This window comes from Brachyhypopomus gauderio, chromosome 15 (assembly GCF_052324685.1).
Source record: "Brachyhypopomus gauderio isolate BG-103 chromosome 15, BGAUD_0.2, whole genome shotgun sequence".
In the NCBI taxonomy this organism is placed as follows: Eukaryota; Metazoa; Chordata; class Actinopteri; order Gymnotiformes; family Hypopomidae; genus Brachyhypopomus; species Brachyhypopomus gauderio.
This window is the reverse complement of record NC_135225.1, coordinates 3,127,942-3,153,959: the sequence shown is the minus strand read 5'-3', so window position 1 is coordinate 3,153,959 and position 26,018 is coordinate 3,127,942. Positions and strand designations below refer to the sequence as shown.

Sequence of the window (26,018 nt, the reverse complement as noted above, 5' to 3'; positions counted from 1 at the left end):
GACCTGCAAGGGTACCTGACCACACCAGCAGGCGCAGGGCCACGGAGCATTTATGCAGGACGGGGGACCAGTGGGCCTCAGTTTCCTGATGAAATTCAATTCATGCTGAGCTGAAATGAAGGCCAGTGATGTTGGAGATGCCAAGAAGAGTGCTATGCATCAGCCACTGTTGTCACCACATGAGTCTTTGGTGGTGGTGTTAGTGTGGCAAGGTGTGTCTAGTCAATACAGAACTGCCCTACACTTTGTGACAAGCCCATAGTACTTGAATAACATAATTATTCCAGTCATTGTGCCTCTGCATGAACAACACAGGCCTAATGTCATCTTCATGGATGACAATGCTGCAGCTCAACATCATTGGGGAACGGCTGCTGGAGACCAGGGAACCTCAAATGGAGTGACCTGCACTTTCTCCAGACCTGAATCTCATAGAAAACCTGCAGGATCAGCTGAGTCAATGTGTAGAGGCTCGTAACTCTGTAGCCCAGAACCTCAATGACCTGAGGGCCGCCTGCAGTGTGGTGGGCATGGAGTGGGGTGCCACGCCTCAGCAGACAATAAGATGACTTGTGAACAACGTGAGATGTCGCTGTCAAGCTGTAATTAATACTCAGGGAAACATGACAAGTATTTAGACATTGACATTTTTGTTGGGGTATACTCACCACTACTGGCGTTGGAGATTTAGGAAATCACCATAGCGTGCTTATACTTATATGCCATACTTTCATAATGATGAATCATTGTAGCATGACATTTTTACATTTTCTTTAAATTCCAACCAAAAGTCAAATATAATTATTTTTGACTTAAAAAAAAAAGTCATTGGACAAATTGGACAATAGGTTTAAACTCAACACACTAATCTTTCGTCTAAAATTAACAGAAGTTAGACACGTAGAATTGCTCTCTGGTGATAGGCTTTATAATAATATATAATATAATATAATAACTTCAGAAGTGTTCTTGCTCAGTACACTCCGAGGTGTCTAGTCGATGTCGACATGAAGGTAAATTATGCTTGTATGTATTATCATAATCATTATTATTGTTATTATGGGTCGGTTAATGAGAATATTAAATCACTCAACCAATCCACTCCATATTTTCCTCTCACCCTCCCAACGTCCATGAAACAGACGCTGTGACTGGAGCCCGTGGGTCGTCTGGCACTGGGGCTGCGGTGACTGGACTCACTCACACGGGATGTCCGTTTTATTGGGGTCTTTTACTTTGTGGCAACATGTCGCCCTTGGGAGTTAAATGAGAGAGATTGGGCGTCGGTGTGCAGTTACAAAGTTTCTATAAAGTTTTAGTTGGTCGACAAAGTAGCCAAGGGAACATGTTGAAGGATCACCCGTCTGGTGGAGTATTATTACTCTCCGGTATGTGAAGTATTTGAACTGGTTTAAAAGTCTACACACTAATCCCACAAGCTCTGTAGCAGAATGGGTTTTGGGTCATTTGGACCGTTCGAGGCAGTAATGTGGTTTATATGGTGGTCGTGTGTAAGTTGTGAGACGCTGTTTCAAGCTCAACGATAACGGACAAACCAGCAGCTAGCGAATGCTAATTACACTCATTACAATATTAACACAACTGGTGCAGTTCAGTTTGTAAAACCTGTTTCAGGACATGTCAGCGTTGATCAGGTAATAAAAACACACAGGCTACGTTTCGGATACATATTTTAATATTTATATATATATTTATATGATCGCTTACAGACCACGTTATGGACGGTAGATTCCCCATAGTTGGGCGTTAGTTTTGTTGATAAGCTATTAGGTGCAAACTCTCCTTATTTATACAACATGTTTTTACTGTTGGTAATAATATGGAAAAATGTCTTTAGTAGTACCTCGGACATTTTCACTTGGTTTACATTTTATTTAACGTGCTTACTAGAACTGTTTAAGCTGTTTTGCCACCAAATCTTCAAAATGTTCTGTAGCTATTAATAATAATAATAATAATAATAATAATAATAATAATAATAATAATAATAACTCTCATAATAATAATAATAAGCAGGTGCTCTAGATACTTAGGCTGTATAATTGCATTCATGCAGATTGTGTGCCAATCATAATGTATTTATCTTTTTTGCAGACATGCCACTGGGAAGGCCAGAGACACAATTCTAACTTCAGTTTCAAGGACCTGATGCTGAATAAGAACAATCAAACACCATATTTTCAAGATACTCAAATTCAGAACTGTAATAATTCTGTTTCTCATGCCTGCTCTCTCATCTCTAAACCCCAGTACTCCCAGTAAGCTTAGTTATGCCTCGTACTCCCAAACCACCAAAGAAGGCATGCCCCCCAATAAAACAACATGTTAGGAAGTTGAGAACACTCACTGGTAAAAGGCGGGCAGTAAATTCAGGCAAATCTAAGGGTACAACTGCGCACACAAGGCAAGTGGAGACCACAAAGTCCACAGCAAAAAAACGGGTAGCCAAGAGGGTCCAGGACAATGCTGTTAACAAGCCTGCCAGTAAAGGACCGCTGGGAAGGACAAGACAAGTCAAGAATACATTTAGCATAACAAGATCTGTTGGTCTTAGGCACACGCGTAGCTCTGTGACTGAACATGGCTTGTTTGCAGGTCTTGGTGGCAACAGGAGGTCCGTTGAAAGCAGTCGGTTGTCCAAGAGGGTCCCACAGGAAGCGGAGCTTCCCAGGAGGGTGGTCAGAAAGAGAGGCAGAGACCAGCAAGTGAGGGAACAGGATACACCGAGCATCCCAGAACTTGGTGATCCTGAAAGCAATGATGAACAAAGCAAAGGTCTTGGCAGCAATCGAGGGGTTCTGCCCATTAACATAAGCTCTGAAGATATGGTGGAGGAGAGTAGGGAACTGCTTGTTCAAAAGGCCACTGAGATTGAGAAAAAGAAAGCTGAAGTAACATCAGAAATGGTGCAAAGCGAAAACAGCTCACTGACCACTGAAAGTTCTGAGAAGCAAAGTGCAACCGGGTCAGATGGTGTGTTTGTGAACGCGTGTGAGTCGGCCACTAAAGGGGATTTTGCTAGTAAACCAAATATCTCAGGACCAACAGAAACTATTCCTCCTCAGCCAAGTGGCATTGTTTCTCAAATAACTGCAGAGGGCTCTTCTGAACTGGATGTATCCGTGATGTCTGCTGGATGTGAATCTCCTGAAGAATCATCAGCACTTGAATGCACCTCAGGCGCTAGCCAGGTCGAGGACAGAGGGCCCGGTAGCACCATGCTCATGCAGACCAAAGATGTGGACGACAATCATGAGAAGGTGGTGAAGAATAAGGGAGCACCGTCACTCCTCTCCCCGAGCACAGGCTGCGACACCAGCCACCTGCCCTATCTGGACCACGAGTCTCCGTCTGCAGCAACGTTTGAAAGCAAACCTCCCAGCAGCACAGAGAGCACACGGTCCTCGTTTGACGCCCAATCAGAGGCTGGAAGTTCAGACCTTGCTCAGGAGCGCAGGGCAACGTGTGCTTCCCTGCAGCGAGAAGACAACAAAGCGCAGTGTTTGGGCAAAGCTCAGGAGAGACGGGTGGGGAAAAAACGGAGGAGGTGTGGAGGTTGTGAACCATGCCTCCGCAAGATCAACTGTGGCCAGTGCAACTGCTGCCTGAACCGAAAGACTGGTCACCAGATCTGTAGACTCAGGAAATGTGTGGAACTGAAGAAAAGGCTCTCTCTGATCTCTGCTGATGGGGTAGGCCACGTGACTTCATTTGCACACAATCTCTATTCCTCTCGAATAACAAAACTGAAACATTATTGTAATTCACAAGTTGTTGACTAGTTGTTGACAGAGGTCACAAAGTTAAACCAAGCAATAATTATAATGCATCCATAATTAGGTAATGTATCTGTGTACGCGTTAGCAGTGCTGTTATGGTTATTATTGAGTATTGAGCACTTTTGCAGTGGTGTTACTGCGTGCAAAGATATACTGCTGCAATGTAAGTTATATTTATCCCTCACGAGTGCTGTGAGCTGAATGGGAAAACCCTGTGACACGTGGTGCCGTTATAATGGCACATGGTGTGTGTGTGTGTGTGTGTGTGTGTGTGTGTGTGTGAGTGACAGCCTTCCACAAGCTAAACCAACATAGCATAGTGTCTCTTACCTTTTCTCATTTGTGATGGTGAGGAAAACCACAGTTGGCTGTGGCAACCCTCCCCTTAAGCGGAACGCTGTGCCACGGCTATTCTAAGCATGCCATGTCACGCGTCTTCTGTAAAACGTGCTACAAGGTAAATGTAAGAATGTCTTCACCTCTTGCCTGAGTCATTATGTGAGCTTATTTTTGAATAAAAAGCAGAGATGAGGACAGGATTAGCATGCCTTAAATGTGTATGTGTAAACATCTGTCAGTGATTCATGTGGTCTGATTTTGGACAGTGTCGTTTTTGTCAGTATGTATGGATGTTGTGGAGGTCTGGAACAGCAGGCCTTAAAGTTAGATTAAACACTCAACAGACTAGTTTACAACACACATTGTAGTCTTCAGCATGTGGTATATTAATATGTGATCATACATATGTGAGAGAATATTCTTGATTGCCTGTTGTGGCAAAGCTTGTTGTGTTGCTACAAGCCTGTTATATCCAAACACATAAACGTGTCTTATGAATGTAAACCTTTTATACACCTTAATTTCAAGAATCCAATATATTTAATATTTGATTTACTGCATGCAGCAAAAGTGACACTTCTAAAATGTATATAGCCTATATATAATATATTATTTTTCTATCGGTGTGAACCAGTCTGGCAATTCTGTTGTCTGGCATCAAGTGTGTGTGTGTGTGTGTGTGTGTGTGTGTGTGTGTGTGTGTGTGTGTGTGTGTGTGTGTGTGTGTGTGTGTGTGTGTGTCATGGGCAAAGAACGCACAGACAAAAGAGAGAAAATCAAACGAGTTTCCAAGCGAACCGGAATTGAAACAAAACATAAGTGTGGCAACTACAGCATAAGACGCCAACATAACATCAATGTAGTCATGGAAACGGAACAGGTTTAATTGAGGCACAACATAACAACAACTCCCACCTGGTGGAGCTACTAACACCATCCACCTGAGGGACGCGTGGACAAACAGAACACTAACCAGTGATAATTAACACATTAACACACAGAACCACATTAACACACTTGTACCTCTGCTGCTATAATCCTGTAGCTCTCAGTAGGGGGACGGCGTCTATGTATATTTGTACATAAATGGATCGAGAGTGAATAGTTTCCAGAGAAACAGGGATGTTTCAGACAGACAGAGGTGTGTGTGTGTGTGTGTGTGTGTGTGTGTGTGTGTCACCCTTGTTTCACACAGTAACATATACATACACACATCCTATTTTCTTGGAAGCCTTGCATTCGATTTTATGATTTAGCCTGTAAAATATAGTCTATATATACACCAATCAGCCACCACAGGTGAAGAGAATGACACTGATTGTCTCGACACAGTGGCACCTGTCCAGCAGTGGGATGAGTTAGGCCACAAGTAAACACTCAATGCTTAAAGTTGACGTGTAGGCAGCGGGAAAACGAGCCTAATGAGTCATCCTGACAAGGACCAAATTGCAGTTGCTAAACGACGACGAGTTAGAGCATCTCCAAAACTGCTGGGCTTCCTGCCACTCCCCGAGTACCGTGGTTAGTATCTACTAGTGATCCGGTCCCACAGAACAGCTTCAGGGTTACAACCTGCTGAAGATGTTAATAGTGATTATAATATAACGAACACAGTCAGAACACAGTGCATAACAATTTGTCATCGGCTATATTCTGAAGTTCCTTTATATGTGGGTGTTTCAGAGTTTCTCTGGTGCTTTCTGTATTTGGTCTATTTTATCTTTGAGTATGGATGAAGGCCTCCTCGTACCCAATTCTATAATGTGGTTCATTTAGCCTCTCACTGTTGTAGTAATATTTAATCAGTTCTGACATTGGATAATCGGATAATATGCTAATAACTGTCAACTTGTGAGACAGGGTTGAGCAGTGAACTAGCATGCAAACATGTCGTTGCTCCATCGTGAAACACTCCATAGTTTCAGATTAAACATGTACAGTGAAAACTAGTGAGATTATAATTGCAAATCAGATGTGCAAATTCAAGAAAAAGCTTTGTTTTATCTAGGGCTAGAGAGTACCTACATATCCTGAAGGTAGAAATGGTTTGTTAACTGAATGAGGAAAAAGAAAGAAATATGCAGTTAATAGACAGAAAGATTATATTATAATAGTATTTTTTATACCATGAACCGCTTCTGTATAATTAAGAATAATGTGTGTGCGTGTACATTAGTGAGACTCTTGTAGTAAATGTAAGAGAATTTGTGCAATTTGTCTTTCATTACTAATGGGGCGTCTTGAAAACACAGAGGCCAGTGGCACATTAATAAAAATGATTTCTGATACAGACTTGAGCAAATAACAGAAGGGTGTGAGGGGTTTGTTTCCAGGCAGGGAAATCGGGACCGACTTGTCCACACACCTACGATAGCGCTTACTAGAGCTTAACTGTGAACCAGCACTGGTTCATGTTGCCAAACAAGACGGCAAGTGGGCAAAATAGTATTTACTGTACCAAATTAATAGGGTATAAAAACCTAAACACGAGATTCTACGTCAACCCTAAAACACGATGTTGATATCCATGCACACCATGGCTCTGAGGTGGAGAGGATCACAACTCCCAGCAGGCCATGTGCCTCTCTGTAGGCTTTGTTTATGTCTTAATGTTTACATTTAGTTGTCTAGTGGTTTGTGCGTATGTGTTGAATTAGTTTTCTCACGTCTCCTTTTAGTTAATAAATGGGCCAATCAGGCCTTTTTAACCGATGGTTATGCTCCTTTAATAAATGAGCTTTCTCATTGGAACCGTGATGATGATTTGTGGGGTTTTGTCTCTGCACTACACGAGTGTCAAAAGTGGGCTGGTGCCACTAGGCTTGAAGAAATCGAGGAGTGTATCAACAAGCTCAGAGGTGTAGAAGAAGGCAGAGCCCATGGGAAGGGCTTACTTAGCCAGATGGGTCCAGCCGCCCAAGAGCGAGGCTGGGGAAGACGGCAAAAGAAATAGCACAGCATATCCCGGCTAGTGCCTGGCAACAGAGGGCTGACACGCAGCCGCCAACCATGCCTGGAAGCGTCCACACAGTTACGAAACAGACAGGACAGGACTCATCCTCCAGTACTGCGCAGCAGAAGAGCTTCAGAAGGAGAACATTTGCTGAGCGGCTCTGCAGCGAGTGGCCGAGGAGCGGCCGGTGTGCAGGAAGAGGGGACGTCATGCCCCCCCGATTCTGTGAGCCTGGCCAGCGGCACTGACACCACAGGAGAGGAAGAATACGGTTTCCGTGGCCGACTTGTGGTTGAGAGCAGCGTAGAATGACGTGGCTGCCACAGGCTTGTCCGTGACGGCGGACACGCCCCCCGGCTGGGGGGGGGGGGGGGGGAGGGGGGTCCTGGTCCTGGTCCTGGTCCTGGTCCTGGTCCTGGTCCTGTCGAAGGCTCTGTGGTCTTTTGTGGGTGAAGCCACCATTAGAGGAGGAGCTGAACACACAGTGCCAATGTGGTTAGTGAATCATCAATGGCTATGAGCCACACCCTCATCGGCACTGGTAACGCAGGAAGTAGTTGCAAGTGAAGAGGTCTGGGTGACTCCGGGGTAGTATGTGGACTGTGGTATCGGAGCTGGTCGGGTTTAGCAGAGGGGAAGAGACGGTGGCTGTGGGCCGTTGGAGTGACATCTTCGTGGCCACCGAGGAAGACTACAAGGACTGATTCACAGCATCATCACTGGCGATGCAACATCTGGGTCTGACTCTTTTTCCACTGGCTTCCATTAGCTAAGAAATAAGGCTGCAGAGCAAAAAAAAAATGTAAGCGATGTGGGCTGTGGGATTCTCTGAACTATCAAATAGCCCACGGGACCTGCCAGTCCCAAGATAACAGCTGGTATTTCTGCGTGGACTGTTGCCAGTTCAACACTGTTACAAAGCCTGACTCATAATCGCTCCCACACACTTATGACAACCTGGATCAGCTTACTGGCTCTGCATAGTTTAGCATTTTCCTGCATTTGGAGAGTCGATATTGGCGAGTGGCACTCGGTCCAGATGCGAACCGCCCTGTGGCGGTTCAAGGTGAGGACGCTCAGGCTCGCTGGTGCACCTGCCACAGCTGAGTTGTTGGTTCATAAAGTGCCCGATTGGTGCGTCACTCGTGTATATGACACGCGGGTTTGTGCGCCTGACGTTGCCACCACTCACCTGGAGCAGGTGATCCTGGCTACGGCACCCTGCTGCGCTCTCTCTGCACGACTGTGTGGGGTGCCATGCTGGCTTTTTCCATTGTGGACACAGGTGCCAGCAATAAGGGCATCAACACTGTCCTCTTCAGATTAATGCTACGGTCATATCATGAAAGTATGTTATTTAAGTAGAAGCATGCAATGGTGAATACCTCATGAAACAGAATAGTAATCTTTTTTTTTTGTACCTTTCATACATACATGCAACTCAAAGTATTTTACAGAATAAATAGAAGAAAACAAAAATAATAAAATAATCGAATAAACATGGCGTAACTATTAAAATACTTAGAAGAAAAACAAACATAAAATGTAATTAAGTAAAATAATGTGATGAAATAATAAACTATCAATGTTCCCTAACTAAATGACAGATCTAAACCAGAATGCAGAGACACAGTGGCTGGATTAATGATGTTATTCGAGTAGTATCGGCCTTTCACAGCTTTTCACAAGTGTAGGGCAGTTCTGTGCTGACTGTACACACCTGCTCACACTAACACCACCACCAAAGACTCATCTGGTGACAACAGTGGCTGATACTCTCCTGACGTCTCCAACATCACTGGCCATCATTTGTTGTGATGTGAACAGCGTCATGAGGAGGACTGTTTAAATACCTATTCTAATTGAACCAGGAAACATATTGGCCCTTCATGGATCAAACACCAGTTGTGAATATTGAGAACAGCAAATTATGCCAAAAGTACTGAAACATTGATCAGTTGGACATATGCATTCAGAAGTTTAGAGACGGTCACATTAAGTTCACCTGTAAAGGTTACTGCACCTGTAAAGGTTACTAGACTCATCCTGAAATTTCACCCAAAAGCCAAATAACCCTAACGTTTTGTGAGTATTGTATATGACCTGTCTAGCCTGTATATTACTAACTGTTATATTGCCACCAGCTTGTATGTTTTCTTCATTAATGTGTTTAATCTCATGTTTACTTCAGCTGCCTTCTGTAGGTCATTAAATAGTCTTTGCAGGCCTGCACATTCTGGTCAGTCAGGTCTACAATAGACCGACTGGGGCATTCCAGTCCGGTCCAGTCCAGTCCAGTCCAGTCCAGTCCATTGTTCTCTCTCATATGACTTTGTTTAGTACTTCAGTGGGCCGCTAGGACTGAGCTACTGTAGTTAGCATTTAAAATGTGGCAGGATTTGCATCAGGGGAGGAGTGAGTTTGGGGACTGAGGGAGGTGATGACTAAGTTACATCTGGTTTCACTCAGTCCTGACAAGATCTCGCAACGTCATTTCAAACTGTCACCTCAGACATTAGACATATATGACGTTCCATGACTTGTCACAGCACTGGAATTTGAAATCTGTGTCCTTAACTAAAACAGACTCTTCAACCGTAGGTAGTAAATGAATATTAACGAGTTCTGTGTTGATTACTTTGTCAACCTGGAAACAGGGTTCACCCCTCACCTCACATCTGTTCTCCACTGAAACAAACTCCTTCTGGTTTAAAGAGTTTCAGCAAAGCATCTACTGAACTTGTACCATGTGTTCATCTTTAGGATGAACTGTGTTAAAATGGTTGCATCATACGTTCCCAAACAAACAAACAAAATAAAACTAATAAAATGATCAATCTCCAAATGTCAGTGCTTACTATAAACATGCATTTTGGTGAAAACAAAAAGTGTTGGTATTATTGTTATTTATTTATTAGTGAAGCTCTTTTGAAATTTCTTTAGATGTCCTCTGATTTGCCTGTTTGACTCTCTTTTCTTGACATCTGATTAAATGCTCAACAGAACTGTCATGGTTGCCATGGTTTCATCCTCTCTCACCTTGACATCTAATACTGGAGCATGTCTCTCTCTCTCTAGTCTGAAATGTGTGTGTGTGTGTGTGTGTGTGTGTGTTGTATATAATAAAGATGTGTATTCACTATTATATGATTCAGTACAAGGTGCTATTTCCCTTCCTAGTCAGATTCTGAACATCCACCCTCTAGTTCTGGAAACATTAAATGAATTATGTGTGTCTTTGCTCTGTTGCTGCACTGACAACAAAATAACTGTTTCTAACGTCAGGAATGTTTAAAGACACTGAACACTTAGCCCTAACGTTGGGTGAAGGTCCCATACAGAGTGGGCTACGTTACGTTGGTGCTACACCTCTGCATTTTCTAATGGTGAACTTTCTCCACCCTCTGTAGTTTTGCTGAGTTGTTTAGACATGGAAGGAAGCCACTACAGTACAGGAAAACGCCCGACACTCAACGCTGTGGTAATGCTCAGTCTGCAATGCTAATCAAACACACCCAGGAACAGTGTCTGGAGAATAAAGTGTACAGTGCTGCCCATGCAGATGCTTTTGTTAACCCAACCTCTTTTGTGTTAGCCACTTGTTGCGTTTAAAGTTAAATTTGTATAGACAAGGTTTCCTAGATATATAGAAAACAGGGAAAGAAACAGTAGTTATGTGAAGTGTGTAGTGTTACTGTGTGTGTGTGTGTGTGTGTGTGTGTATGTGTGTGTGTGCATGCGCGTGTGTGTATGTGTGTGTGTGTGTGTGTGTGCATGCACGCGTGTGTGTGTGTGTGTGCGCGCCAGTAAAGTAGGCATGGTGGCCAGGAGGCTGAGGTTACCAAAGGGATTTGCTGGAGTCATGAAATGTCACATCCATTGTGACTGTAGGCAGCGCAGGATTCAGTGTGTGTCCTGCTACCCCGACTGTGTTCTGCTGTCAGCCCAGTCTCAGAGGTGAACCACAAACGAAAACACAAGCCACATCACAGGAAATTAGTCTTTTTTGGACATCGCAAGTCTTTGAGTTACTTCACCCATGCAAAGGATAAGAGCCGTGGCCTTTTGTTATACGTGGACAAAAGTTTGAGATCAAAGGCATTCAGAGGCTGTACCTTGAGTTACCTGGAGATGGAAAAACCCACAACTCTGAGCAAAGACAAAAACTGCATTTGCAAACAGCTTATTGTGATGTGCTGTCTGGAAACATATATAGAGTATCATATGTTTTTACAGTGAGCATTTTGTGACTGGTGTGCCTAGAAAGTTAAGGCAAAATCCTTTAAACTTAGAGTTGATAATTTTTCAGTGCACTCTGGGTAATGTAGTGTTTTATTGCTTCTCAGTGCACTTTAGGGAGCAGCGGGATCTGGTGTCTCTTCTCCAGGGTCGCTGTTCTTGAAGACTCAGTTAGGTGGAGTTGGACGCTCATTTAGGTGGAGTTGGAGACTGTGTGTTTAAAGTAGCAGGCAGGGTAAAGACTGTGTTTGAAGGTCTTCACCAATAGTTGAGGAAATGGAATATTTCCATTGGTTTGTTTGCAGTACATGTGTGCAGAAGTAATTTCTCCCCAAATATTCCAAACTAACCAAAATAACTGAGAGTAATAGCATTCAGATCCATGAAAAAATAAATCTTCCTAAATGATCCTTCCTAAAGGATCCAGTACATTGACATGTGCCTTCAGTGTTTTTTATCATCTTTGTATGACCATCTGCTCTTTTACACCAGTAAAGAAGCTGCTTCCATTCCCACAACCTATTCGTAGTCACAGAACATAAAACTGTAAAACTCTCAGATCATGTTAAAAGGATTATTGCTACATAGACTCACATACACCAAATACATGATGAACACTCCAAGCACCTATTGAGCCAACACTGGAAGACAAATGTGCTCAACACAAGTTTCTTGCATTTTAACTAAGTTCTTATGCCTGGGCACATGTTGTGAAATGCTGTTAATCTAAAATATATTTAACTTTATGGTTACTCATGTCAACGCCAACGCCTCCCCGGATTCTGTCGGCATTGCCCCCATCTCAGGAAGCATCTCACCAGCTCTTTTAAGCAGTAGCTGCATCGTGAAGAAGACTGCTGATTCACCACACGACCCAAACTCCGCTGTGTCACTCACTACCGCGTCATCACAGAGCACGCAGCACAGTGTGGGGGTGTGGGCGTGGCAGGCACACACACACACACACACACACACACACGGGGGAGTGTGGGGGTGGCAAGCACACACACACACACACGGGGGAGTGTGGGGGTGGCAGGCACACACACACACACACATGGGTGGTGGGGGGGTGGCAGGCGCACACACACTCACACATGGGGGGGTGTGGGGTGGCGGGCACACACACACACACACACACACACACACACACACACACACACACATGGGGGGTGTGGGGGTGGCAGGCACACACATACGCACACACATAGGGTATGGTGGGAGTACCAGACACACTCTCGGGGACACAGAATGCCTAGAAGCAAGATTTAGATGGAACATTGTACTTTTAATATGTTCATATGCTCATACACACACACACACACATATATTGTGTAAATGTAAAACCTGTTACTCCAGCTTCATTCGAGGTCGTCGCACAGCTATTAAACAAATAGTGAAACAAAAGAGCAACCCAGACAACCTTAAGAACACATCACCTTACGTATCAGTTCAAATCAAACTTACTAATGAAAACACGCATTTCAATCAGTGTTCTTTTCTTGCTTTTTTACCAACACAGATTGTGTATGACAAACCCTTTCCTATCTAGTAATACCTGATAAGGTGTGTGCGACCTGGTGTTTAAGGTGAGACTGTAACTATTATGTTGGCAGGAGTGACACGGTTAGTGTATAGGCCGTGTAGTAACACCGATATCACATTTCCATTGTACATGCTGGAACGTTGGTTTAATCGTTTAAAGTGCCAGTGGTGTTACTTTGTCCTCAGCTAACCTCCTCTGCCAGGGGGCTTATGTGGAGATTTGAATGTGTGCAGGCTGGATTAAGCATCGGCGTGTAGAGGGTTTGAAGAGAGGCCCCTCATAGCTGCTCTCAACACGTGTCCCCAGGGAAAGGGCACAGCTGTGAACTCTAAGATGTTCTATATCTCTCTGTTATGAGATTGGGACACCTTGGTTTGATGTTATTTGTAGGAATATATGTGGAAAAGTGGTCTTTTTTAAATGTGTTTACATACACATATTTTTGCATTAATCACATGAATATACAAGAGTAATAATAACACCATACATCGGATTGTAAAGTGAAATATTAGATATGGGAGGAAGATATTAGGTATGTGATTTGTGATTCTTAACTATTTTTTTGTTTGGAGAATAACTTCTGGGGTTTTTTTCTGTTAGTTCAGATTTTTCTGTTAGTCGTAGCTCTCTCCCCTCAGTGCTTTGAACTCCATTCCAGTGCTGCAAATATCCTGTCCACAGTTTGACTCTCTCCCCCGTGCGTACTTGTAGAGTAAGAGCCCACATAGGGGATCCTTTGTTTAGGAGGGTCTAGGCATGGACGATAATTTACAAGCCGCTGAAGTCTCCACGCGATTGGCTGGCGGGGCCGTGTGCGCGTCTGTGAGAGGCATGTGTTGTGTGTGTGGTTCAGTGGCAGCAGACACTCGTCACATGTAGCTGTTACGCTCCGCGGTGATCATGAGAACCCGGTCTGCTCGTCCCTTATCTGCCACTGGAGCCACTTATCCGTCTAAAGTCAAGGGAGGCAACATGGCTACCTTTTAGGATTATGTTGCCTAAAATTGAGGGTCTGCCTCTGAAGAGTGAGAAGGTACAGCACCGGAACGGCTTTTGATGTCCATTGTCTAGCCTGGACGTTCAGGACAGTGTGTTGTGGCTGTGTGTGTGAGGGCTTGCTTTGTGCATTTGGTTGTTTTGTAGTCAACACTGCATCAGTAATGCCTTGTGTCCCTGTGTCTTGGTTCATCTTTTTGTTTGTTTTTTTTTTAGGTGAAGTGCAAGAATCTTTCTGAACTTCAGAAAAAGGACATTCCCGAGGTAATGGACGCCCACTTTTGTGTGTTTTTAACCACTTAGGGTCTTTCCTCTTGTGTGTGTCCCCCACCCACCCACCCCTGTTTCCAGCGTGTTTGTTGCACCTGCTGCCGTCTGGATGAAGCCGTGTGGCGTGTGGAAGCGGCAGGAATGGGGGTTTTGTCTGCGCTGTGTTGAGTCTGCTCTCTGTGAAGTGAAGTTGAGAGACAGGAAGGGCTGTATGAATGAAGCCACTACGAGGAGCTTCAGAAAAGCTCACCAGGAAGGAAGCATGCTTGGGTTTTCTTTTTTTCAAGTCACATTTCAGTAAAATCTCAATTCTGTGAAATTTTGCATGCAAAGCAGTATGAGCAGAACAGTGTGAGCGAGATGCTTTTTGATGTATTTAGTGAAGAACATAGTCCCTTCCTGCACTCTTCTCTCATGTTCAGAAATAAAAAAAAGAAGGGAAAAGGTTTTTTTTTATTTCAAAATAAATGGTAACTTAAAACTCATGCTAAAATGTAGGTGTGCATGCTGTCACTTTTATGCATATATGCTCATAAATAAAGAGAGAAAACAAAGAAATGAATCAAACGTTAGATGTCTTATTTTTATTCTCTAACGGAATATTACATTGAGCGCTTCGGTCTTTTGTGAATGAGAGAACTCTGTGTTTGTTGATATTGAGATGGAGATGTTAGGTCTCCGCTCTGTTTGGGTTGGATACCCCCTCTCTGTTCCAACTTTCCCTGGTAACACTTCCTAAGGGAGGCTTCTTAGGATTTTGTCGCCAATGCGTGGTCTGTTGCTAGGGGTGTGTGTGTGTGTGTGTGTGTGTATGTGTGTGTGGGGTGGAGGGGGTGTGTTGACGCGTGGACAGCGTGCAAGCATGTGCATGCCTCAGTGAATAAGGGGACCCTAAACAGTTGTTACTACACTGAACTAAAATCAACGTCAAGTCCGGGCTTCAGTCACGACTAATGAGGCCCAGAGTAGCCGAGCCCGCCCTGCCTGAGACGGCTGGTGACATGCTGAACAGAAGGCCCTCACTTCCTGCTTGAGATGGGGGGGGTCATGATGTCAGCACAAACCAGGAACCTTGATTAACTGATCTGTCATGAGTACAACAATCTAGTTCCAGCTCTGGAATATTCTAACATTTCTTAGTGCTCTTGAATATTCACATTTGAGAGATGTTAGGGAATGCTGCCACGATTGGGACCAGCAGTCATATTTTTATTTAGTACATTACAGGCATTGGTAGAAGATAGTGTGAACAAACGATAGATTCCTAGCCTGTGTCTGGTTTTAAATTTGACATGGCGTCACTTTTGCCATTTCATGGGCAGAGGTGTTTCTCTCCTAAACATTCTTGCCTTCATTTATATCGTTTGAGCAAGCTGTTTACATTTAAGCTCTCTGTAAGGATTCAGTCTAGCGCGGTTATTGCTGTTCTTGGAAAGTTTTGTTATTGCGGATCCTATAAAATATATACAATAACTCAACTAAAGTTGGCACGTCTGGTCAGCAGAGGCTGGTGACCCTGCCTGGTGAACGTACCATCTCCACCTATGGCACAAGACCTGCACTACTCTGGGTTTTTGTGTAACATGACATTTTATAGCATCATTTAATAATATAAAAAAAAACACCAGTGCACGTTTTAACCTGTAGAAGCTGTGCGTGTATAGGAATAAAGTCTGCACATTTACACCGACTGCCTGTAGAAACAGTAAATATATTCCAGGATGCATAGTTATGAGAAAAAGTTACACAGGCACAGATGGAGGCCTGGTTCATGGTTTCACTTCTGTGTGGAACATCAGAGAAGTTGATTACCATTCTCTTCCTTTTTTGTTCAGCAGTTGCAGAAGCAGCCAAACTGTTGCCTCACTCATTTTCGCCCCATGCAGTATGTTGCATCAGTCTCCACCTTGACATGACGGCTGATCACAAGTCAGTCCTCTGAATGCGCCGTTTAGCAAACACTGAGATTACGGTGACCTTCTTCAGCATTTTGTGTTTTCTTGCACGTTTTGCAAAGCCATAAAATCATTTTCTTTACGAGGGGTCCATAGGTTGCTTTGTGCGGGGAGGAGTTTGTTGCGAGAGCTTTGTGTTAGGGACCCATGATGCCTTCAGAGGTGTCTGCTGCTTTTCATACTCTATGTAGAATTGATATACATGTAGGTCCTATATTGTGTAGAGTTGTAATTTCTGTCACAGATAACATTTGAAATCCACACTTCAAAGATGTAGAAGGTTTTGGGAGACATCTTGATAGAAAGTAGTCACATGTCTTATCATGTCTTATCATAAATCATCTTAAGTCCTTTATTGGATTTTACAGTGAAAGGTGAAATGGTCACTGGCTACTGTTAAACTGCCTTCTATTAGTATGGGCTGGAAATGTGCAATTGTTGTTGTGGGATTATCACAAATTATGCATAGTGTTTGTCATTGTTGGGCAAAGTGAAGCACAGACTGTTTACTGAGGAGGCACATCACAATATGTGATGCATCATTCCCATGCCAAAACCTTCTTAATCATCTTTCTATTTTTCTCTTGCCCAGGTCGAGTCAGAGGGCACCTCAGTAAATGGCACTAGTTCAGAGCAGATGGAGGAGACATTTGTGGCGCCAGAGGAAGAGGCGTGTGACACGGCTCCACCCTGCCCACCCACGCCACTCCACCCTGCCCCATCACCGAGCCAGCAAGCTCGGCCTGGTGTCAGCAAGCACGCACTTCTTACCGGCCACAATTATTTAAGCTCTCACAATGGTGCTAAACAATTGAAACTAGAGAGAAGCACAGATCCTCACGAGTTACAGCCTGAGGCTCAGAGACCCGTGAACGTGCCCGCCAAAAGCCTGTCCCCCGGAGAACGTCCTGAAAAGATGGTTCCTCTGAAAAAACTCGGACTGGAAGAGTCAGGCACGGCCACGAATAAAGAAACCTCGTTGCACTTCGATAACAGTGACTGCTGTGATGATGCTTTATCTACACTAGCTGTGGTTTGCTCCTCCATCACTCGTAGGGACATTTTGGAGGAGGAGATGTTTGATCCTCGGGGCTCGGATATCTGTTCTTTTAAGGCTGAAAGAGTAGCACAGCTGCGTCAGAGGCTTTCGTGCCAAGAATGGACTTTGAATAGTCCAGAATGCGCTGGGACACCTACTCAGAAAGCCTCTGTTGCACTTTGTTGTCCTAATGTCCAAGCTCTGGTTGAACACAGGAGCATAAGCATAGATCAGGCCATAGCTATTGAGGCCTTGACTCAATTGGCAGTTACCCCAGAAACAGTGCCCCTCACAACACAAACACATGGTCAACACGAAAGCAAACCACTGTCAGACTTCGCCTCGAGAAGGCATATACCTCGTCAGGATGCTAAACGTGCGTTGGAAGTTCCCTCCAACAAAGTCTCGGTAATCAGTTCGTCTTTGCATCAGGCGTCTGTTATTTGCAATCCTCTGAACAGACAGGACAATTCCACCCTTCACAGCACACCCACTCCGCACAGGTCCTCTTTGCAGGATCTCTGGAAGGCAGGCTCAGAATGTGAAAGGGTCTCGCACGCCCCGGAGAATGGAAGATTCAGCGAAGCACTTTCTAAACCTGTTAGGTTAGGTGGCACTTTTAAAAGATTTAAGCATGTTGAAAAAGCACAGAGCACAAGGAGAAGGGATGAAGAAGAGGTCGCTGCCCAGCTAGTCCAACTTGCTTTCATGATTGAATCACGGCAGAATCCAGTGTCTTCTGAAAACAGTCCGCCAAAGGGTATGCCAGTTCAGGCCTTGAAGTGCAATCATCATGCAACTGGCCAACATTTAAAAAAGCAAAAAAGACCAAAAACCACTCCGGCACATCCAAGGACGTCAAAGAAGAAAGCGACTGAGAAACAGGGGAGTAATAACAGGATACCACTTGCCAAGAGGACGCCGAATGGTAAAGCCCCTCCCAGGACGAAAGGTCAGAGGGCAGCCTTGCAGCAAAAGGCAAACCTGCACCCCAGGAAAAGCCTGTTTCTCCCACAGGCTCAAATAGACCTAAAAAAATGTCTCGGGCGTGCAAATTATGAGAAGAGGCAGATTTCCTATTTCAGTAATTCTCACAAGAGAGAGAAGTTGGAGCAGCAGGACCCCATGAGCTGCAGCATCCAGAAAGCTGTACATTTCAAAACAGACATTGCAGCTCTGAGTCATATTCATGGTAACCAAGCGGACAGACATTGTCATAATCTCACAAATGATCACCCTGGTGCTACCCATGGCCAGAGGCATGAACGTGAAGAACATTTGACTTCTCAGGTATCAAAAACCTACAGTGTGCAAAATCATGGTGCTATATCACAAGACCTGTCTGCTCTGCCTAGCGTCCCCAGTGCAAACACATTTCAGAACCCAGGGGGGTGTCATAATGGAAAGACCAATCAGAATGTATATTTCAAGGTGGAGACGTCTGGCTCTGTCTCAATTATGTCTATGTCAGCAGACGATATGAAAAACGATGATTTGGAATACTCTGAAAAATACTCTCCTCCCAAGAACACACTCAACAGTTTTTTAGAATCTCCCTTGAAGTTCTTGGACACACCAACCAAGAATTTAATCAATACCCCATCAAAGAATACTTTGGACCTCCCGTCTTGTGACTGCATGGGTAGGTGTTTGCATGAGATAATCTTCACAATTGTGCTTTAAAAGATTAAAACATAATTAGCAGCATGAGAAGAAGCTCACCAGTTACAATCTATTGTAATACTTGACCTATGAACTCATATTCAGTGTGGATGAATATGTGTCTGTGTTATGTATAATAATAATGATGAGTCAAAGTCAAATAGTGCTACCGCCAGTGATTGTACATCTCTTCTTTACATTCTTAGATCAAATAACTGAGAAAGAGGAAGGGCCGTTTTACACACACCTTGGATCTGGGCCAACTGTAGCATCAATACGACAGATGATGGAGGACAGGTGAGGGAACATATCTATCATAAAACACAAAAAGAAAAGTCAGGCTAACACTCGCGGAGGCTACGCTCTCATGTACCCTCCAATACACTCAACAGGAAGTGATTTTCTGGGCTGAAGGGGCCTAGTTCAGTGATTCACACCACATTATGTTGGCTTCCTGCCGATCCGCTATTGCCACAGCTGGCACGTGTTGTGTTGTCAATACTCTCTCAGCCCCCAGAACCAATGACTTGTTTCATTGTTCAGTTATGAGCTGAATGACAGTTCTCTGGTCTGCTCTGATTTAAGGTATGGGGAGAGGGGCAAAGCCGTGCGTGTGGAAGTGGTCGTTTATACTGGCAGAGAGGGGCGGAGCTCCCAGGGTTGTCCAATAGCGAAGTGGGTAAGTGATCTATGGAAAACATTGAACCCCCCCCCTCCCCAAGGAGTTTTAGATAAGTACTGACTGGTGGGTGAGAGTGCTGTAAGAGAGTGTTGTAGGAGTGCTATAAGAATACTGTGAGAGTTGTAAGAGTGCTGTAAGAATACAGTAAGAGTGCTATAAGAGAGTGCTGTAAGAGTGTGCTATAAGAGAGTGCTATAAGAGAGTGCTGTAAGAGTGCTGTAAGAGAGTGATATAAATGAGTGCTATAAGAGAGTGCTGTAAGAGAGTGCTATAAGAGAGTGCTGTAAGAAAGTGCTGTAAGAGTGCTGTAAGAGAGTGATATAAATGAGTGCTATAAGAGAGTGCTGTAAGAGAGTGCTATAAGAGAGTGCTGTAAGAGAGTGATATAAATGAGTGCTATAAGAGAGTGCTGTAAGAGAGTGCTGTAAGGGTGCTGTAAGAGAGTGCTGTAAGAGAGTGCTGTAAGAGAGTGCTGTAAGAGAGTGCTATAAGAGAGTGATATAAAAGAGTGTTATCTGTCAGGTGATCCGTCGGGGCAGTGAGGAGGAGAAGCTGCTGTGTCTGGTGCGCCAGCGTGCGGGTCACTGCTGTCAGAACGCAGTGCTGGTCATCCTCATCCTGGTCTGGGAGGGGATCCCACGCTGCATGGCTGACCGGCTGTACCAGGAGCTCACGCAGACGCTGGCCAAATACGGGTCGCCCACCAGCCGCCGCTGCGCCCTCAACGAGGAGTGAGTCAGGATCAGAGAGTGATTCATACACTCACACACGCAACACACGCACACGTACACACACAAACACACACCAAACACATGTCGTGTCAGGTTTGGGCCACTTTTACACAAGGCGTCATGACAGCTGAGGAACGGCCTTTTGTTATTTTCTCGTCACGGAGAACTGCTGTAGAATTAACGTGCTTGCTCTTTGGTCCTCTTAGACGTACGTGTGCTTGTCAGGGTCTGGACCCAGAAACCTGCGGGGCCTCCTTCTCATTCGGTTGCTCGTGGAGTATGTACTTCAACGGCTGCAAGTTTGCCCGCAGCAAGGTCCCGCGAAAGTTTCGTCTGCTGGGAGACTTTCCTGACAAGGTGAGCTGTGACAGCCGCATTACCGCGTGGCTCAGCTGGATGCTAAACCAACATCTGAGGTGGAGTGAGAAACGCCACTGCTAATATGTGCACGCCTGCTATGGTCTGGTTATTGCCTTGAATACGGTGATAATAATAATTTTTCCTACATGATCTAGACATTTCACTGTCCTTGTAGCTTAATAAGTTTAGCTGGTTGCATCCCAGTGGTCATAAATAGAACAAGACCCGACAGTAGTACATCGGTAGTACAGGCATCCCCAGGAATGGTGCTCAGAGCCCTCTTTACATATTGAAACCTGAAACTAAGTCACAATGACTTTTTTCTGATTTCACCAGGAGGGGAATTTGGAAAGCAAACTACAGAATCTGGCAACGGATTTGGCTCCTATTTATAAAAGACTTGCCCCTCAGGCCTATCAAAACCAGGTAAGAACCTTCTATTCAGTATAATGAACCCGAATGACAGCAAAATGTGCTAGAAATGTTTAACTAATGCTATGCCTGACCAAGTCCTCCTGTTCTTTGGATAGATTTGCTTTCGAAATGACCAGAATGTATGGTAAATGTCTATTGCTCAGTACTCTCTGCATGTGAAATGGAACCTTGAGTACACCTTTGACCTTTGACCTTTTAGGTGGACGCTGAGGAGTCAGGTCGTGACTGTAGGCTGGGCAGGAGAGACGGTCGTCCGTTCTCTGGTGTGACGGCCTGTCTAGACTTCTGTGCTCACGCCCATAGGGACACACACAACATGAGCAATGGATGTACTGTGGTAAGCATTAACACAAACTTCCCCAGCTATCTTACACTAGATCTCACCAGTGTATCACTGCTTTTATTTAGATGGCTGCAAGCATGTTCACTAAAAAAGAACAACAATATGAAAAATTTACCGTATTTTCTGGGCTATAGAGCACACCTCTGAATGAATGATTCAATTTATATAGCGCCTTATCAGGATACCCAAGACGCTTTTACAATTGTTAACACAGCTACGTCACAGACAACCAATCACACACCGGCGAGAAGCGGCAGCCAATTGCGCACAGCGTACTCTCTACCGGGATCCACAGCCCCCTGGGGGACTGAATGGGGTGCAGGAAGGGGAGAGAGGACAGACCCTAGTGACAGAGCACCATCCACCACTGGGCATACAAGCACACACACTCAGACAACAACTTGTTTTTTTTTATTGAACAGAGGTGAGACACAAACACACTCAGGGAGAATTTGTCAGGGACTGCCAATTTACCTAACCTCCATGTTTTTGGACTGTGGGAGGAAACCGGAGAGCCAGACACTGGGAGAACATGGAAACTCCACTTAGATAGGGACTTGAACCCAAGACCCCAGTGCTGAGAGGCAAACGTGCTAACCACCAAGCCACCGTGCTGCCCACGGACTCTGGACTATAGAGCGCCCCTCAATATAAGCTGCACCTACAAAGTAAAAAAAAAAAAGGAAAATGTTGTATAAGTCGCATCGGGCTAAAAGCCGCATATATCTACTGAACTGAACACATTTAACTGAACTGATCAGTTTCTGAACGGTGCCTGTAGCATTTCACGTGCAGCGAATTTGGCTTTCATCCGGTGTTGTGGCGAATTCCGACTCCCCTCGTTTATCCGCATAAACACGATACAGATGATATTGTCGATTTATGTTTCTATGCATAAATAAGAGCTAGACATTAATTATCCATCACAGCAAACGACATTATCTATGTCCAAAGCCACACTGGCTCAACGGTGTTAATTATTTAAAATAAAATACACACTGTCTATACCGAAGTTCACTTCTGACCACGACTTTGCAGTATTACAGCAGTATTATGTCTAAATATCTAGTTAGGACAAAACTAGAGTGCTCAATGAACTAAGTTATAATCACTGTATAATCACTGTATCTCCCGAATGAAAATGAGCACTTTCTTCTTTGATTTACAACTTTCACCTACCACCTGATTCACTTTCTGCTCCGCCCCCTGACGGGGGAAGAAACGTTTACAGAAAAGCCGCACCTCATTATAAGCTGCATGGTTCAAATCATTGGGGGGGGAGTAGCAGCTTATAGTCCGGAAAATACTGTAATTACAATGATGAGAGGATTTTTTTCAGACGTGAATATAAATTCAGCGTGCTATGAGCAGGCTGCATTGTTGGGGCTGTACGACAGACGTGCTGCTGTCTCCGTCTGGCCCGCAGGTTTGCACTTTAACGAAGGAGGACAACCGTGCGGTGAGGAACATTCCAGACGACGAGCAGCTGCACGTCCTGCCTCTCTATAAGATCTCAGACACCGACGAGTTTGGCTGTGCGGAGGGCCAGTGGGCCAAGATAGAAAGTGGAGCGCTGCAAGTCCTCTCCTCCTTCCCGAGGGAGGTGCGCGTGCGCTCCGAGCCTGTCAAGTCCTCCTGCAGGAGGAGGCTGGAGACCAAGACAGGGCGTAAGAAGCAGAGCGGCCAGGAGAAGAAGCAGGTGGCTGCAGGGAGAGTGAAGAACGGGCCCCTGAAAGGTATCGTCAGTGATATGAACTGGGCTGTCTCTGATTTATTCAGATGTTTGGGTTGATGGTGCTGTGAGGCTCTCAAAGAGTCATTTGTAGAATGGACTACTAAAATTTTATTTGTAATGTCTTATGGCTTTTGTATCAAATTTGCTTAACCGTTCAATTATTTGCAGATATCTTTTGTACCGTATTCTTATGAAAATTTCATTTACTTTATAGGTTTCAAAAGCACTTCCTCTGAACATTCACCATGTTTCAAAACGGAGCTGCAGAATTGCATTTCTCCCATGCGGGTGAGCCCAGATGTGGGGAGACACTTATCAGACAGTCCAGCCAGCCCCTATAGCAGACCCAACTGTGTTTCTCAAGTGAGCTCTAGTAGAGATAGAGCAGCACTTTCTCCGTCCCTTCATCCCTACCAAACCGGTCCTGATTACGGCTGTGCTGGAACCCATGGCCAAGGACCCGATGTGATGACACACAGCTCTAGAGAGTTCTCACAACACAAACCATGGGGACATAAGCGTGGCTTAGACCGTCCTGTGGGAGTGCAGACACAGAGCTTCCATGACTACTGTTCAGGGGTGAAGGTGGAGACCGACGAGGTGCACTGGCACCAGGGCGGCGCCACACCCAGACCCACCTCACCACCCCAGGCTGAGGGTCTCCAAAGCCGGCAGAACCTCCACCAAGCACATCTGGGCCTGGACAACCACCGTGGGCCCCCGGTGACCCCACGGCCCCTGACCCCTGAAGAGGTTAAAGCCGAGCAGGTGTGGTCAGACAGTGAGCACAACTTCCTGGACGGGGATATCGGTGGCATAGCGGTGGCCCCGTCTCATGGCTCCGTCCTTATCGAGTGTGCAAGGCGGGAGTTGCACGCTACGACGCCCATCCTACGGCCCGACCGTGGCCACCCCACCCGCATCGCCCTGGTCTTCTACCAGCACAAGAGCCTCAACGCGCCTGGCCACGGGCTCCTCCAGTGGGAGGCCAAGATGGCGGAGAAGGCTCGGGAGAGAGAAGAGTCTCTGCATTTGGGACTGCAGCCCGGAGCTGTAGCTGCCCACCACAACGCCAAGGCTAAGAGGTCAAAGGTAGCGGAGGACGTCACGGAGGAGCGAGAAGAAGATGCCAGGCAGGACGAGAGGGAGGAGCTGCAGGTCCCAACTCGCCAGGCACTAACAGGAACCTGCAACGCTGTCATCACCTCTGCTCCCTACTCCATGACCAATGTCACTGGGCCTTATAACCGATGGACATGACAGTGACGGTGCCACTTTTAGCTAATGCCTTACCTCAGTCAGCTCTCTCTCTCTCTCTCTCTTTCTCTCTCTCTCTCTCTCTCTCTCTTTCTCTCAGACCTATTTTTACATGTGCTCTTTTTCATTCATACTCTTCATCTCAACTTTTTTAATGATGTTGACTGTCAGTTTTTAACTGTGAGTTTTGGTGTGTATACATGTCTTTTTCATTGTAAAGAGAAGGTGCTCAAAACAGATGTTAATAATCTGGTTTTATGCAAAAAGATGGAACTGGTGCATAAAAGATATGACTATTTATTCTGAACATTTTCACAACTCTTTGTATTTAATTTCTGTTCCACAGGAGTGTTTACTGCAATATGACTGTGTAAACCTGTAAACAATGTATGTAGTAAACACTCAGAATTGACATTGTACAATGTGAATCCTATTGTTTTTTTACTTCTCAACCTTGGGTGCTGTCATTTCAAATGATCAGGAGTTGCTGTTTTATCGTGTCATTGTATCAGTAATATGGTTTCAATAACCACAAAATAAAATATACATTACTCTTTTAAAGTGTATGTGAGACAATAGTCTGTTAGATTCGAATAAACATGTAGCACTGGTTTTATCACAGTCATACAAGTAATGAAGGTACATTCATTCTGGATTATGAAAAAATATTCCCATTACACATGACATTGTTTGAAAAAGCACTTTTGAAATGTTCTGTATGCACAGTTTTGTAGTATTTTTTATTTGTTGTACGAGTGACCTCCTTCATTCAATGTCTGTATGCTTTGCATATCTCTTTGAAATCCCTCCATGGTTTTAGATCATGCTTATCAAAGTACTAATCATGGAGGATTGTATGCTGCATTTTGATAATGTGTCGAATCTAAACCATTTATTTACTGGAACTTAATTGAAAGATAATTACTGGTTTCACCACATTTGAGTTTTTTCAACTCCCAAAGAATATGACTTGAAAACTGCCTTTTAAACATAATCAGATATATAGTATTATATCATTCAAGTGTGCTAAAATACGTTTTACTGTATGTTTGTCACTGGTGCTTTTTGAAGACCTCTTATACATTCTTCTAATGTTAGATCTTTTAATTTTGTATTGCTGGAGAGTGTTTTTTTATTTTCAAATAAATCATCAAGTCTTACCATTTGTATCTTCTGTAAATTATAGACCCATTTCAAACATATTTATATCCAAGATCATAGAAAAAGCTGTAGCCCAGCAATTATGCTTATATCTGCATAGAAATCACATATTTGAAAAGTTCCAGTCTGGATTTAGGCCTCACCATAGTACTGAAACAGCATTAGTCAAAGTAAAAATGATCTCCTCCTTGCCTCAGATCAAGACTATATCTCTACTAGTGCTTCTGAATCTTAGTGCAGCTTTCAACACAATAGATCACATAGATAATACTACTAGGATAGCTTTTCTACATCTCCGCAACATTGCCAAGTTAAGAAATGCATTATCACAGGATGATGCAGAAAAATTGGTGCACGCCTTTGTTAACTCTAGACTAGACTACTGTAACTCACTACTGTCAGGATGCTCAAATAGAAATCTAAATAAACTTCGAATAGTTCAAAATGCCGCAGCCAGAGTTCTGACTAGAACTAGGAAATTCGATCATATCAGACCAGTCCATTCAGCACTGCAT

The 26,018-nt window shown here is 44.4% G+C and overlaps 1 protein-coding gene across 2 annotated transcripts; it reads left to right on the top strand.

Annotated features, from left to right (window-relative positions):
• The first annotated feature begins 1,151 nt into the window (after window positions 1-1,151).
• On the top strand, window positions 1,152-25,466 carry tet1 (tet methylcytosine dioxygenase 1). 2 transcript variants are annotated; one of them, XM_076974578.1, is made up of 12 exons: window positions 1,152-1,388; window positions 2,116-3,713; window positions 14,090-14,137; window positions 16,691-18,779; window positions 19,006-19,096; window positions 19,385-19,478; window positions 20,004-20,212; window positions 20,419-20,569; window positions 20,909-20,998; window positions 21,207-21,344; window positions 22,777-23,086; window positions 23,300-25,466. In XM_076974578.1, exons 2-12 carry the CDS (start codon window positions 2,292-2,294, stop codon window positions 24,343-24,345), a joined length of 5,688 nt encoding a protein of 1,895 aa, XP_076830693.1. In that variant the 5' UTR covers window positions 1,152-1,388; window positions 2,116-2,291; the 3' UTR covers window positions 24,346-25,466. The 2 variants fall into 2 exon arrangements, with proteins under 2 accessions (XP_076830693.1, XP_076830694.1); XM_076974579.1 differs by lacking the exons at window positions 1,152-1,388; window positions 2,116-3,713 and adding an exon at window positions 13,444-13,910.
• The last annotated feature ends 552 nt before the right edge of the window (window positions 25,467-26,018 follow it).

Coding starts and splice junctions, on each gene's coding strand:
- tet1 (XM_076974578.1), top strand. CDS start 2,292: ATGCCTCGTACTCCCAAACCACCAAAGAAGGCATGCCCCCCAATAAAA. Junction 18,780..19,005: donor CCCGTCTTGTGACTGCATGG/GTAGGTGTTTGC, acceptor TTACATTCTTAG/ATCAAATAACTGAGAAAGAG. Junction 21,345..22,776: donor TGAGCAATGGATGTACTGTG/GTAAGCATTAAC, acceptor TCTGGCCCGCAG/GTTTGCACTTTAACGAAGGA.